Source organism: Leptosomus discolor, chromosome 17 (genome assembly GCF_034619465.1).
Source record: "Leptosomus discolor isolate bLepDis1 chromosome 17, bLepDis1.hap2, whole genome shotgun sequence".
Taxonomy (NCBI): domain Eukaryota; kingdom Metazoa; phylum Chordata; class Aves; order Leptosomiformes; family Leptosomidae; genus Leptosomus; species Leptosomus discolor.
In genome coordinates this window covers 9,661,277-9,676,766 of record NC_141407.1, presented here as the reverse complement: position 1 = coordinate 9,676,766, position 15,490 = coordinate 9,661,277, and the positions used below count along the sequence as shown (strand labels likewise).

Below are 15,490 nucleotides of genomic sequence, written 5' to 3'. Positions count from 1 at the left end.
ACACTGTTCATTCAAAATGATGAACCATGTTACAACAGGTACCAGCTCCATAATGTAAGTGGGTTTCCCTCCTGCATTCTGTTTCTTCCCTACAAGTTAGGGTGTAATACAAAATCCCAGCAAGTTCTAATCTATGGCATAAGAATGCTTCACTCTGTTGGCCATTAGTAAGAACACAGGCAATGGAACTGAAGATTCATTCTACCAAAGCATACTCACTGCACTATCACCAAAAGCTTTTTACCATTTCTAACATAACGAGATTCAAGTTTAAAGAGAACGTACAATTAACAGGATTGCACAAACCGCGTTCATGCCTCTGCATGCAGAGAAAGGCCAAACTCCAGCTTTGCTCCTACAACGAACCAGTAAATAGTCATGCTTTTAGTAATCACATTTTTCAGCATACTGCCCAAATCTGTATTTGGGAACTTTCATTAGCTGTAACTGCTTAACTACCATTCCCTGAAAGAAGTTACAAATGTTCTTTCTTAAACTAATTTCAAGAAAAACTTTTGGACTGAAATTTGAAGAAACACACTGAATTACAAATTCACATGAACAGCTTGTTTCAGTTGGGATCTGTTTAACATGGCTGTTGCTGTTATAATCACAGATGCCCGCTTCACTGTACTTATAATATTCAAATTTGGAAAGGAAAATTTTAGTGATGATTAAAAGCATACTGAATTCATTGAATGGTGCAACCTACAGGTTGCCAAGCTACTGCAATGAACACAAAAACCTGCTGAGAACAAACAGTACTGCTGAAAACAGATGTTAGATAAAGCAGAATGAGGATACTCCTGTTTTCTCACATGACTGTCTAATATGCGCTTAGGAAACCAATCTAAGCTAAGATAGTTTAATATTAAAGCTTACAGCTTTCTAACCCCGAGATGATCAGCTTGCACTCTATGGACCAAGTACAGTTTTGGGGAGAAGTCAAACACTGATGCAATTTCCCCTACCCTCACAAACACAAGGCTACACATTTGTTTACCTGACTGTCAGGGCTGAACAGGCCATGTGACAAATGCACAAGCATGTTGGTTGATGACAGGGACAGAACAGACTGTCCAGCCTTCACATGGCTCCAGGACAGAAAGGTTGGGTACTTCTGTTCTACACCAAGGTTTAACAGAAGAAGCTGCACTTAAAGCTGAATGCTTACGCAACTACTTCCAGAGTAGTAAACTGTTCTAAGAAAAAAAAAAAAAAAGAGAGAAATCAATACTTTTTTGGAAAGAGAAACTTAACCCTTAAATGCTGACAGCAGAGATGTAAGGTTTACTGAACTGACATTCAGAGAAGTTAAGCTACTTAGATCTGAGGTAGGTTTCTGAGCACTTTGCTTTACTAGCTGCCCTTCACACACAAATAATAATGCATATTAAGTCTTCAGTCACAGTGGATATTGATACTGCATTTTACTTACAAGCATAGTTTCTAGTGTGTGTTAGCATTTAGTTCTCACACAGCAAAGGTGAATAAAAGTATGTCTTCAGAAAAAACAGCGTATAAGAAAATCTACCTATGGCAAACAAGCCTGAGAACTTCCTGTGGAAAGATATAACCCCTCCCTTAACCAAAAGCAGGCATACCTTAAACACTAAAATTTATTCTATATTTTATTATTTCTCCAAGTTGCAAAGCAATACTTTCAAGACACTGACAGAACCAATCCTGTGTTACTAAAGATTGTTTTAACTGTCATTGAAGGGAGAGAGAACTTTCACCTCTAGCTGTGCAGGTCATCTTCTCCCCATCTGAAAGCAACTGAGAGCTTAAAAAACAAAACGTCAGTGTTAAACAGGCACATCCCATAACCAAGATAAGGTTTCACAGACATCTTAGCACAGGACAGATTAGCACTCTGCACTCCAGTACATGAAAAAAACTGCAAAACTCAACAAGCTAGGCCTTCAAAGGACTATTTAATCCTCCCCATGCTAATGAAACAGATTTGTGAGTGAAAGTAAGTTGCATGGATCAGATGAGATAAACAGTTTTGACACTTTATGCATCTACTAATACTGCCAGTTTAAAACAATTCACTCTGAGAACAGCAATTGACTTCTACCACTATAATGACAGCACCCTCTCTGGAAATGCAGGACCCCTAGTACTCGCTGTACTCCTCTTCCACAGCCCAGACGCAGTGCTGTACCTGACGCACCGCAGCCCACAGCTCCACTAGACTCTTGCTCATCATGTTCCACTTCCTGTCAGCTGGAGTCAGTTATCAGTCTTGACTAAACATGCTTTCTAATTTGGTGGCTATCTCAAACCCTTATTTGCAGTCTGAGCACATATCTGGAACACTCACAGGAAAAAAAAAGAAGTATACAATGCAGTAACTTCTGAACATCTTTAAAAAAATCCTCACCCCTATCACATCCATTTCCATTCCCCTGCTCCCCATAAGACCGTTACACTGAAGGCTTCTGAGCACTGATCCACAAATTAAGGTTATCAACCATCAGAATCACACACGAGTACATCCTCTTATGTAAACAGGACTGAGGGCAAAGTATTTTTACTAGAAGACTGGATTATTTTTCTCTAGGTATTCCAAGACAGAATTTTGCATGTAGAGATAATATTGTATGGAGAACACATCGTTAGTGAAGACTTTGGTAAAAGAAAACCCTAAAGATGTAGAAGTTATTACATGGAAACAATAAATGTTTGAGTGCTTGCTGCTAACTAGATAGCAATATTAACTTATTTAGCTACTCTTAAAAAGATAACAAGCACATAACAGTTTTACCACCCAAAATCCCCAGTTCATGTGGTAGAGAACTTAGCAGGCACAACAGCAAATAAGGAATTTCCTGCTGTCAGTCAGTCACAGAAAAGCAGCCCGTACACTGGACTGTATAAAGCCATCAAGTGAAGCCTAGCATAACAGGCTCGCTCCTAACGGAGGTTCTGAATGGTAAGCTTTACACAAATTAAAACCAAATAATAACAATAAAAACAAATCAATAACAAATAAGGCATGTCAGTGGTTTCCATGAAGTCTTTCTGCTCTGCCTGCTTCTTGACAAGCTTTAGAAGGACTTGTAAGATTAGACCTCCCCACTAATGCTCTCATGTTGGCTAATAAATCCAGTAACTTAGCAGCTGTAAAGATTTTACATATTTCCAACCTCCTGTTCCAGTCTTGAAAACAAGACAAGTCTGATGGACACAGAACAAGCTCCAGAACCTGAGGGTAGCCCCCAAAACCGGCCCTATCCTAAGCCTGCCTCCAGAGAGGACAGCTGACTGCCTGGGGGTTTTGAACCTCAGGCTGCTTAGACCCTCCCTTTCCCAAAGCCGACACCACCCATGCTCGCCACCCGCCTCTGCTGCCAACCAAAGCCAGACTGCCACACACTCTTTCATAGTTTAGCTGCCTGCTAATAGGTGTCAGTTATCAGAGTGCTTACTGTAGAACAACTGAAAGCAATTACTACCTAAAGGGAAATTATTAATGAGCCATCTATGTAATACTGCTCACTGGCAAATCAAACAGCCAACCCTCCCAACGCAATAGTGCATTTTTCAGTACACTACCAATTCAACCACAGCTAATGTTGTAACATGCAAGGATAAGAAGACATGTTGTCCTTCACATATGTACTACACTAGTTTTGAAACTGTACAAGGGCAGATCTGCTCTGGTCATGAAACACTTAGGCCAATTCTGAGAAGTTATCAATACTGGGAATGAAAACATTGTACAAGTTGAAACAAGATTCTTGCTCATGTCATCCTACAGGCACTGCTGGGCACTGTGCAGTTCTAAGTAGCAACTGCGATTTAATGTGAAAATTCTCCTTTGTCAGAAGTTTAAGAAACAAAAGTGACAATGTTGCTTTCCAATTTAATTAAACTGTGAAGGGAATAAACAAAAACATTTTGTAGATTAGAGTACTGTCCACTCCCCCATCCTTTCCTGGTTAAAACTCTCCCCATTTTTCTTCCATTTCTAGAAATATCCAGAAAATTTCTAAAATGTGCATATATGTATTGTGGCTGTTTAATAAGCTGCACAGTATTTCTGCAGTTCTTCCTTCAATGACCCTCCCTCTCCTCCTTTCCAAAAGAAGTTCCTCTTACTAAAACCTCTTGCTCGTGTCAGAGTTCTGTTGTTTCAGTAGCCCCTATCTTTTGTCACTTACACCTGTAACACAGAGCAAGGGCACACAATTCTACACAAGGACAGCAGAGTTTTAGTCCTACTTCAAGCAGCTGCAATGACTGTACAGAAGACAGTGGAAAAAATTGGCCCTACATAGTATAAAGGAATTGAGTTCTTCTGAACTAGTATGGGTTAGTTTTCCTGTCAGAAAAAGGAAGTATACTCTTCCTTAGTCGAAAATGCATTTTTAAAATAGATTTCACATTTTACTTCCTGTGATCACATTAAAAGGTCACACTGTTTATGCTACTGTAACCTGTTACTGTGGGATTAGAAATGATACAAACAAGCAATTCTCATTCAAACATGCACATGGGAAGAAGGTTATGAGAACATTCCTCTTTATGTGTAGACCACTTGTGCTTGTTCCAAATAAATATAAAGAATCTGAGAAACAGAGTGTCTTTTGTAGAACAGCTCACAGCATCAAGTACTTGATGAATCAAGCACTTCACAGAAGAAGCATAAAATTCTGGGAACTTGAGATACCAGAAAAAGCACCTGAAAGATCACAAATAGAACAGCTACTTTAAGTTCAAGACAGTGTTGTTTAGTAGCATTTTTAACAGGCAATTATTTTAGTCCAAAAAGTATAGCAAGCTTTCTTCCCGGAGGGGACAGTTTCCTGTCTGCCTGCAGCAAGATCTGCATAGCTCCGCACTCACCACTGGTACAGCAGGGAAGTTTTTCTACAATTGCACATACTGGCAGAATGCAAAACCTGCTTTATTTCCTATTTCTACTTATGTAGCAACTGTTTGAACCTTATTTAAGTACAGCGAACAAGACTGCACTACACAATTCAAATCTAATTCAACAATCTCTTAACAGCTCGTGAGACAAATCTTCCTCATCATTGATCTCTTCACCCTCAGCGCTGAAGATGACTTTTTACCCCTTAAACCACATGTTCCCAAAGCATCCACAATAACCAAGAGCTGAGACAACTATGGAACTACTTAAAAGCCTGGATCCTAACACAGAAGGAAACAAGACACCCTAGATACAAAGTACAAATCCAGTTTCAGTCCCTAACAATGGAAACAGGCCTCTAATGTAGGTATCAGTATGCTACTTGAGTAAATCCAGTATGAAATTAATGCTGGCTTCAATGGGAAGGTTTTTTCCTCTACTGTCTTCCATGAAATATATGCCCAACTAGGAAGCAGGACTGCCCCAGTATTTTTTTCATTGCAGAGGTTAACAAATCAGCAGCTAAATAAGGTCCATGTTCAGTATCACTGATACCAAAAAAAAAAAAAATCTACTTAAAAGTATAGTATCATTTATCAAGTCAACAAGGACAGGCAGGAGTCCGCAAGAGGGCATACATTAAAACCAAAAGCCACCAGAAACAAACAAACAAACAAAAAAACCCCAAACCAAACAAAACCCACACACACAGTTTGGGAGGAATCACATCTGACTTGGTGTTGACGATTAATATTTTGAGTTGAAAAATACAGAGACTCTAGCTACAACAGTTAAAAACACAGATCTCAAGTAAACCGGCTGTATTTATGTAGCTTCCACAAGCAGCTGCCCTTTACTAACTCATTACTCCACTACTTATGAATGCAAATTACTTAGAGAAATAACGTGTTTATCAGTCCACATTCTAGGATAAAGTATTGTGCAAGGTGAAAGTATATGGAAAGAGAACTACAGAATTAGGAATAAGAAAAAAATTAATTAAAAGCATTTCCAAAAGTTTCATATTATGCTAGCTCATTTTCATTCCCAACAAGGACATCAGATTTTTCACTGCTGTTCTATGAACCTTTTTTTGTTAAATGTAGAAAGCACAAACCCAATTTGAAAGTAGATCAGCTATCGCTATTAGCAGAATCACATGAATTTCCAAGAATGACTCTTATCACTTTTTCTTAGTATAATATGTCAGGCAAGCTGTTGAATCTTAGCTGTGTTTTGCGTGGGTGAGAGAAAAAGCACATCTAAATTCACAGGGTTTGGTAGAAAATGAATTGGCATTTGTACTACAGGATCTACAAAGTGAACGCACAAAGGCATTTTGATGCTGTATCACAGTGCCTCTCCCAGCCAAACCAGCAAGGGCATGTCTACTGGCACCAGAAAGATAAACAAAAAAATGTTTCTTGTGCAAATCAACATGAAACAAGTTGACCAATGACTAAAAAAAAAGAAACAACCCCCCCCCAATGGTAAGTGCTGTAAACATCAAAAGTTACAGATCGGATCAAGTTTATATTGTTAGTTATGAACACTGCAGAGAATCAGTTTATAAATTTTCACAAACTTGCTTCTTTCAGGAAAAAATGCACACATTGTTCACTAGGGCTGCTTTCCTCTGACAGTGATGCTGTACACACTTTAACAGAGGTGCAGACACAACCATTCTAGTCTAACCGTTCTAGTCTAGTCTAATATTTTAAAAATAACAAAGTTTTTTCATTTATGCAATTCTGTAAAATGTCTGAACACTGACAACAGTTCAGATCAGCACTGAAGAGGATACAAAACCTTAGGCAAATCTCTAATGTTTGTCTTGTATCTCAGTTTATACTAAAATTTTTCCAAATCAGTATTCCAGAAATAAGCAGAATTAAGTAAACTTTAATATGAAATCCTACACTCAGGAACATTCTAACTAACCACTCCAGCTAAGGGGTTGGGTTTTTGTTTGTTTTGTTAATTTGTTAGGTTTATGACACAATATCCAATTTTCAAGTGTTTATCAAGCTGTTGTTACCAAGCCTCCTACTCAACTCACATTTTGAAAAACTTCCACTCTTATGTAGAGAACTCATCCCTTCCACTGCTGGACAACAGAGCTGTTTTAAAAAGAGCAAAACTGCAAGAAAAACTACAGTTACAGGAGAAAATCCTCCTATGTTATTGAACTGCCTGAAGCAATACTGGAGCTGAGCTTTTTGTAACACAGTGCTAACCTAATTTGCAGGTACTTAAAAAACCCAAACACACAACCCCCAAAACCCTACTGGAAAACTACTTAATATATTATCAGTAACAGAATACTGATACTGTACGTTTTTGGTTCCTCCCTTCTGTGTTACAAAAGGCAAAAAAGTAATTTTGTGTTTTTAAAATAAAGCTCTCCAACACTTTACTGAATATAAATCTCATTTTGCATATGGTGAGACTGAAGAAAAACTAGTTTGACTACGGGAGAACAAATTCAGTGGCATATCTGGTGACTGAAACAACCCACCCAATTCTCACATTCACTGGAGTACAAGCAATAGAATGACTCCAAGCTTTTACCCCTTTTTATAGATTTTTATTTTGTTTGTAAAGTCTCTTTCATCCTCCATTTTCTTTTAATTAACATTTCTACACTTTGAAATGTACATGAATTCTGAATTTTAAGGAATCTGTTAGTATCCTAAGATATTTAAGAAGGCTAAATTCACAATCCAAATACATTACTACGTCATGCTACTGACACTGATCTAAAACCTAAGAATTCTTACGTTCGCAAGAAAGTAGCAGTGATATTTCAGCATAAACCACAGTTTAGAAAGTCTCAGCTAAGGAGAACCCTTGGAGAAGGTCCATTTGCAAAGCAAGTATTACAAGAAAAGATTTCATTTTAATGCTTAGTTAACTATAGAATGAACTGTTAATTCAAACCGACTCAGCATATTTAGAAAGTTATTTTAGTTTCCAAAATACTTGGTCTACCACTACTACATTTTATTCTCTACTTAAAGGACTATTTCTACTTGAATTTAACATCATCTGGCATGTGGCCAACACTACGTTCTCCTTAACTGTCAGTTCCCTTCTATATATATACCCTTACAGCAAACAGAGAAAGAAAGAGGAATAAATAACATGCCGAAGGACACACTAAAACCATAAAAACCTTCTGAAGGCACTCAGAAGCAGGTGTAGTACTGTCTGCACGTTGTATGATTTCTACATTTTTAGCAAATGATATCCCCTTAACAGCAAGCCCTAACAGGCTCCATTTTTCAATGTTCTACCTACAGCAACACTATCACAGAAGATTTGGATTCAAATACTTAAGATTTTTAAACTCCGGAGCCTGAAAAACAAGCAAAACTAAGCGCCTCAGTAACTCCATAAAAATGGGACTTGCACAATCTCACATTTGCCATCAGCAGACACAACTGGTCCTGATCTGAAAAAAAGTTAGTATTAACTAACCAATGCAGCAGAGTGCCCTGAAATATCATTCTCAATAGCACAAAACATACTAGCACTTGCAATTGAAAGTAAACTCTGGTTTTCATGGAGAGGATATTGACCTTGCAAGCCACAGAGACTTAGCCATTTCATCACTGCTAGCCTCTCCTACACTTGTATCAAGATTCAGTGGCTGTATAGCACTGGAAAACATGGAATATCTTTAGCCATATTGATGGAAAAAAAGAGACTCCCTGCAACTTCAGTTCTAAACTAGCTTTCCATAACCAGAGCCAATTAAGCTAAGCCTTGAATGAATCAACATAGCATGAATTAAGAAGTGGCAAGGCATGCATGCAGAGACCTGCATTTTCAAGTAGCAAGAACTGGCAGAATAAAGTACAAAGATGCATTTATAATAAGTCATGCTCATACCACAATTTAGCTGCTGCAAATAAGTTTTTTAGCACGAGAGCAAAAAAGTAACCCAAATGCTTACAGACTGCAGCAGCACAAAGTCTTAACTCTTGCTGCAGCTTATAAACCGAAAACTCTAGTAGAACTTCCTGTTCATTTGCTTTAAATGCACAACACAACCACACTACTATAAGTCCATAGGGTCAACCATTGCACAGTTTACTTGCAACATTAAAATCGCCCTATATATTCTACAAATATTTTTCCAGAGACAGTGAATACATAAAAAACTTCCCATGCCTTTTCTCTCTTGACAGAGAGAGATCCAAAATGTCTATGATAGCTTTCTATCTTCCTCCTATAATCTGGGTAAAGCCTATTAACTTTCATAATTTGTCAGATTTTAGTTTAGCTTCAAGAGGTTTGTTAAAAAAAAAAGTAACATTCACATTAATACTAGTTTAAAATACCTTCAAAAATTAATAAGGATCTGAGAACAGTTATGTGTTTCTTATGGGCCTCTAAACCAAACTCTAACTACACTTCAGTTTCCCAGAGCACACACAGCAGTATAGTTAGTTTTGTCTTCAGTACACTCACTTCCAAACATATTTGAAAATCTAGACTATACCCAGTTCTTTCTTACTTTATATTCTACTGACTATAAAAATCAGAAGAGCGCACATTTTAGTTTCATCTTGCCACCCTCACGTGGAAAGCTCTGTATAAGCTGTCCCCATAGACATTTCTGTAAAACCATGTCAGCTCTGCCTCCAGCCATATTCTATGGGATCCCTACTTGAATGGTAGATCAGTAAATAATTCAGAGGTATCTTTAGTGTTATTGATAAGCACATCAAAGTTAGTACCATTAGCCAACACACTGAAGTCAACATATCTAGTTTATATAAACACAAGAAGCAACTCTACCTGTACTTGAGGGTTGTGTTTTTAAGATAATATCTCATTCTATCACCGTAAGGAGTTAGAAACTAAAATACCACCTAAAATTCTGAAAGTCTTCTGCATATAAAATGACTATGGAAATCTGATATTGCACTCACTGTGAGCAAATGAAAATAACGTTGCTTTGATATTCTGGACAAATATCTTTCTCTCCTGCTCTAACAGCAAGCCTAAACCACGCTTTTCTTAGCTTTGGGCTATCGCTTTTTTGTTGTGACATCTCCAGAGTGAATGCTTTTCATTCCTATTGATACTTCTAATGATATTTATGCAAGGTGCATATCATTCACCCTTAAGCATTTGGTTTCTGTTGCATACTTTTAGCACAGTTATCACATTGCAAAGCTCACATTTAATCTGCTGTCCATCTTCCTTCAACTTACTGTTTTACAGGGGAGGACTTTAATTTGAATGGGCATTTCTTATGCTTAGATCAGGTCTCATTTTATTAGTTGCCTTCTAAACATGTTTCTCAACAATACAAGCAACAGCCAGAACCAGACCAGTCCTTTTATTTACTGGGTCTCTGAACAACCTTTACAAGGTCTCATAGTTCTCATAGCGCTTGTAGCAAGTAAATCTAGATGAAAGCAAGGGACAATACTAGGTATCTAAAAACAAAAATAACACAAAACCCCAAACAAACAAAAAAACTCCACAAAGAACTTCATCAGTGATCACCCTGTTTTGACCAGCTGTAGCAGAGAATAGTTCCAGTACACATGCAGTGCCTGACATGATTGTCACAAAATCACCTACATGAGGTCTTCATTTTGAAATTTTTTTGTCTCCATTCTGTGATTACGCTTTAAAAAAATAACCTAAATTTTATTATTTCACAACTGTACTATTATCATAGCTGAACATAGCTTCCCCTTGTCCAAAAAAAAAAAGCAGCTTTGGACAAGTTTAACCCTTCAAAGTCACGTGGCACCCAGACAAGTCTCTTTACAGCCATCCTTCCAATTAGCTTCACCTCCCTGTAGGATTCATAATTCCTCCCCTAGATGCTGTGCCGCTCTTATCTCTAGGTAATAGATTTAGCCAAGAAACAAGAGGAGGTGACTGGCAGTAAATTGCATTATGCTTCACTCAGAATACGGGTGAACATTTTTGGATTTTAGCAGTTACAATCCTAACACCTAGATACTAGAAGCCTGTGGTTAAATTAACTTGGGGGAAGACTTTTTTTCTGCACCAATAACTTACATCATTCTACTTACTCCATTCTTCAGGCAAAGACTGGTATTTGAGGGAAAACTGCATTGTTAATGTCACAGCCCAGACATCAAAAGCACGGATTACAGTGAAGTACATTGTTCCTCCAGACGTACATGATGTGCCAAGATGTCACTTTCAACAGCTGATACTTAAAAGCAGGATGCAGTTGAGAGACCGAGTTACATGACATAGATGTACATCCTTACTAATCCATCTTAAGAAAAAAAAAAAAAACACAAGCAAAAACCCCACCTCTCGTGCTTGTCAATAGTTGGATACAAATCAACGAATCACTTTAGTCTTGGGGGGTTTTTTTGAGTTGAATTAATCCTCAATCAAACCTTGCACTGTGCCACAGTCTGAGCAGGCTACTGAGTCATATAATTCAAAAGAAGTAGGACAAAAATATCACTGAATGCTGATCCCACATTGAAAATACGCCACAGTCCCTCATTCTCCTTATACATTTCACTTCTGTAATAAAATTGTACCCATAGAAATATACCATCTCCATTACAGAGCTGTATTATTCAAAATAATTTACTGACCACTAAGCCTGCAACATATCAAATCATCAACAGTTTAGCAAAACCATAACATCATATATGCACATGACTTTAACTAATACAGTTAGCAAGCACTGAAACTCTGCAAGAAATTAAATACTCTAAGAAAAAAATGGACCTTCTGAAAAGCACACTCAAAATTTCATGTTTATTTTCTAATTGTCAAACAACTGGAGATGTTCATCCTGCAAGCTACTACTTTTAAAACTCGCCTGCTGCAATTCTGAAACTGGAGTTCATTTACTCCACTCCTCCTTTTAGTTGCCTGTTGCCAGAGAAATTCAGAGCGGAAGGGTAGCAAGGCCCAACTTCTACGTTGAAATATGAACTTAAAACTCATCAGTTTATGCAAGAGACCAACTTTTAACATTCAAATGGATTTCACAGTAACACTGCCTGATCCGGCTGAACACATCCACCCCACCGCACATGTCCTTCATCTTCTCTTAAACTTCATTTTGGATAAATGCGCAAAGCACTTTTTTTAAAGAGAAAAGCCCTAATTTCTGTTGCTTCTACGTGTGAAGCTGGATGCAGTCTGCAAATAGTCTTACAAGCATTCACGTTTGCCACACAGGTTTTTTAAAATGTCACAAAAAAACTAAATGCAGTAAATGAAACTATAAAAAATAGTACCAGATAATTGCACAAGCTGCTTTCAGGCTCTGTTCTATTATTAAAGTGACTGAAAAGCTAGGCGCATGCAATGCTGCCCATCATTGTTCCTCCGTAAAAAAAAAAAAAATTAAAAAGACAAATACGATACTTAGATTGACTCCCTCAAGGTTAGGAAGGGGGCAATTTTAAAGGGTTACTGAGCATTTATGCCCATGCTCAGCTCCGAGCGGAACCTGGAGCGAGAACAAGAGCGTGGCTGAGGGGTCTCGCAGGGGAACCCCCTCCAGGCCCGCTCGGCAGAGCGCGGGGGCCGCCCCCCTCCCGCCCCGGGCAAACCCGCGGAGGCGCAGCGGGAGCCGCCGCCCCGCCGCGGAGCGGGGTCCCCGTGGCACAGCCGTGGGGGGTAGCGGCGGCCGGCACTCCTCGCCCACGGGAGCCCCGGGGAGAAGGAGGTGAGAGGGGCTTTGCGCCGCGGGGGGAGAGGCGCTCCCTCGGAGGGGCAGAGCGGGGCCTCCCTCTGCCCCCCCGGCGCGGGGCGAAAGGGGAAGGAGGGCACAGCGGCGCGGCGGGCCAGCCCGCGGCGTGTTGCGGGAGGGCAGCGGAGAGGGGGGAAGGGAAAGCGGCGACCCAGGGAGAGGGGAGGCGGAGGGCAGCGCTCTCCCCGCAGGGCCCTCGGCAGCTGGGGCACACACGCACCGCGGGGGTACGGGGGGGCAGAACCGGGCGGCAGCAGAGGGAGGGTGAGGGAAGAAGCGCTCCCCCCCTCCACGCCGGGGCTGGGGGCAGAGCCGAGCCGGGCGGCTGCCCCTCACCTGGTAGATCGCTGCCCAGCTGGCGGCTTGGTCGAGCCGGTGGAACTCCTTCTCGATCTCCATGGTGGGAGCGCCGCGCCAGGCCTGGCCCCCCAGCGCCGCTCCCGCCCGCCGCTCCGGCAGCTCCGGCTCCAGCTGCTCCCGAGGCCGCGGCTGCCTGCTCTGCATGTCACCCCTCCCTTCTCCCCGCCGGAACTACGCAGCCCGCCCCGGCGACGCGACGTCCGGGGCGGCCCGCAGCCGTGGGGCCTGCGGGCGGCGGGAGACGGGGTGTGCGGCGCCAGCGGTCCGTAACGGTCGCGGCGGTCGCCAGCGCCCGGCAGAGGGGCTGCGGGGGCCGCTGCGCGCCCGTGCGGGGCAGGGGGAGGCAGCGCCTTCTTTCCCCCGGGGGCGCGGGTGCTGCCGTCCGCTCGGCCCCCTGAGGCGACGGTCCGGCAGAGAGCTGCCGTCGGCGGCAAACGGGGCGGGCTCGGGTGACTCCTTCCCCCGGGCATCCGCGCCGCCGGCCCAGCCGTCCCGGCCGGGGCCGCAGTGACAGGTAGGGCGGCCCCGGCAGGGCTGAGGGGCCGCAGGTCGGAGGTGGCAGCGGTGAGTCCCGGCTGGTGCTCGGCAGCGGGATCTGCCTGGGGAAACGGCAGACGGAGCCATTGGTTGTAGCTCTTCGGGCCCCAGGCTGGCGTTCTCTGGCTTCTGAGCCGTGAGGGAAGGCCTAAATCATGTTTTCAAGCTCTTCGTCTGCGGCAAAGAGGGTCAGAAATTTTTAAAAATTCTCATGCGGCCATTTGCTTGCAGAGGAAGGGCTGTAAGGAAAACGGCGGTCTGGAAGTGCAGAGTACTTGGATGTATGGGCATGTGCTCACTTCAGAGGTGGGGAACATTCTCCCTCGCTGTAGTCAGAAATGGAGAGTTTATTTTTTGCTCTTACACAGTCTGCAGAATGAAATGTCTGTCGGTTGTCCCATACCCTTTGCTTTAAAGGAATATGTGATGGGACAAGCTCCGAATGGAGTTTGATCATCTGTCCTCAGCTCTTGGATTCCTGCTCTGAAATGACCGTTACTATCAAGGTGCTATAGTCCTGTCCCAGGAGCTAAACGTTTGTCGTTCTATCCCACCCTTTCATATGGCCATTCGTTTCCAGTGAAACTGTAGCCTACAAATCTCAGAGAGCCACCATCTTTCTACCCGGGTTTCAAGACCAGACATTCCAAACACATGGACATAGTTATCCCATGTATAATGCTAGAGCATACTTTGTTTCCAAAGCAAGGAATTTTACTCCTCATGTCAGCCAGCTTCTGTTTGTTCGATTACTATTTCTCAGGCTTTTAGAGCATACTGTTACTGAGGGCTGGTGCAGGCTTGGCATACCTGGTACCTCTGTAGTATGAAGTAAGCCAAAATAAGGTTGTGGGAGTGGATTTGTAGGATTGACATTTTTCATAAGTGAATTTGATTATAGATACCCTAAGTATGGCATGGATTGAAGACAGGGAGTGCTAGAGTTCTCAGCAGGCAAGGTGTATCAATGTCGCTGAAGACAAGTATTTCACAGCTTAGCTGCAGCCCTTGCACCACTTAGCTGTCCTGTTAGAGGAAGCTTTTCCATTGCTTTTCCTAACCATTCTACCGTGTGGGCTTTGGAAGAGGCTCCCTTTCAGTGTTCAGCCCAAGTGCCACCCTGTTCGAGGCTTGTTTGTTAGGCTACTTAAACGCAAATGAATGCTCTCTGAGAAGAGATGTGAGCTGAGGGGCCCAGAATTTTGGGGGAGGGTTAATAGCAATGCCCACGGTAAAGGCAAACTGTGGAAAGCATCTTAATAGGATAAATGACTTAACCTAGGTACACAATGGAACACTATTCTCTCGTCAGCTGCTGCGTGTAGCGTAGAGGCATTAGCAGATGGTACTAAAAAGACCTTTTGCCTTTCTTACTGCAGGGGCTTTCTCTTGACCTGATTTTTGGAACTAGGCAGATGCGGTGTTAGTCCCATCAATGAAAGGGTTTCCACCTATTGAGACTTGCTTCTGTATTACTGAAAGCAGCAGATGGGGAACTGCATCTTCTCTCCCAGTCCAGCTGCTCTGAGGCGGTATCCTTATCTTGAGTCCAGGTGGTGATTTTTTAACCTACTGGACCTGGGGACATAACAAATTTAACAACTTTCCTGCTTTCCCCTTTCCCTGTTATTTCAGGGTTACGAATTATGAACGTATGTAGGGAGTCATGCTGTGTTGCAGTGATTCCATGCTGAGAGATGAGTCTTTATAATGTCACCAAAGAGCAGTTCCTGTGAATGGCCATTTTTCATGCAGGCATAAACCTGATCCTACCTAGAAGAGTCAAAGCTTGTGGTGCTATGGCTAAATGCAACTGAATTACTGCAGCGTGTAAGCATTTTGTAAAGGAAGATAGCATACAATCTTTTATGCTTATGTCACCTGAATGGATGTGATAAATAAAATCAGTACAAGTTCTTCAGTCCATGATTCATCAGCAATATATTCTGCTGTGTACTGCTGTCACAGAAATAATTGCCTTAAAT

The 15,490-nt window shown here is 41.8% G+C and overlaps 1 protein-coding gene across 2 annotated transcripts in view; it reads right to left on the bottom strand.

Annotated features, from left to right (window-relative positions):
- PTPN1 (protein tyrosine phosphatase non-receptor type 1) overlaps positions 1–13,112 on the bottom strand; it is a 42,445-nt gene extending 29,333 nt beyond the window's left edge. The window contains exon 1 of one of the 2 annotated variants that reach the window (XM_086474536.1): positions 12,945–13,112. In XM_086474536.1, the coding sequence (XP_086330662.1) occupies positions 12,945–13,112 (168 nt within the window). The remainder of the gene's footprint in view (positions 1–12,944) is intronic. The other variant, XM_086474537.1, reaches the window with a different exon arrangement.
- Between the last annotated feature and the right edge of the window lie 2,378 nt (positions 13,113–15,490).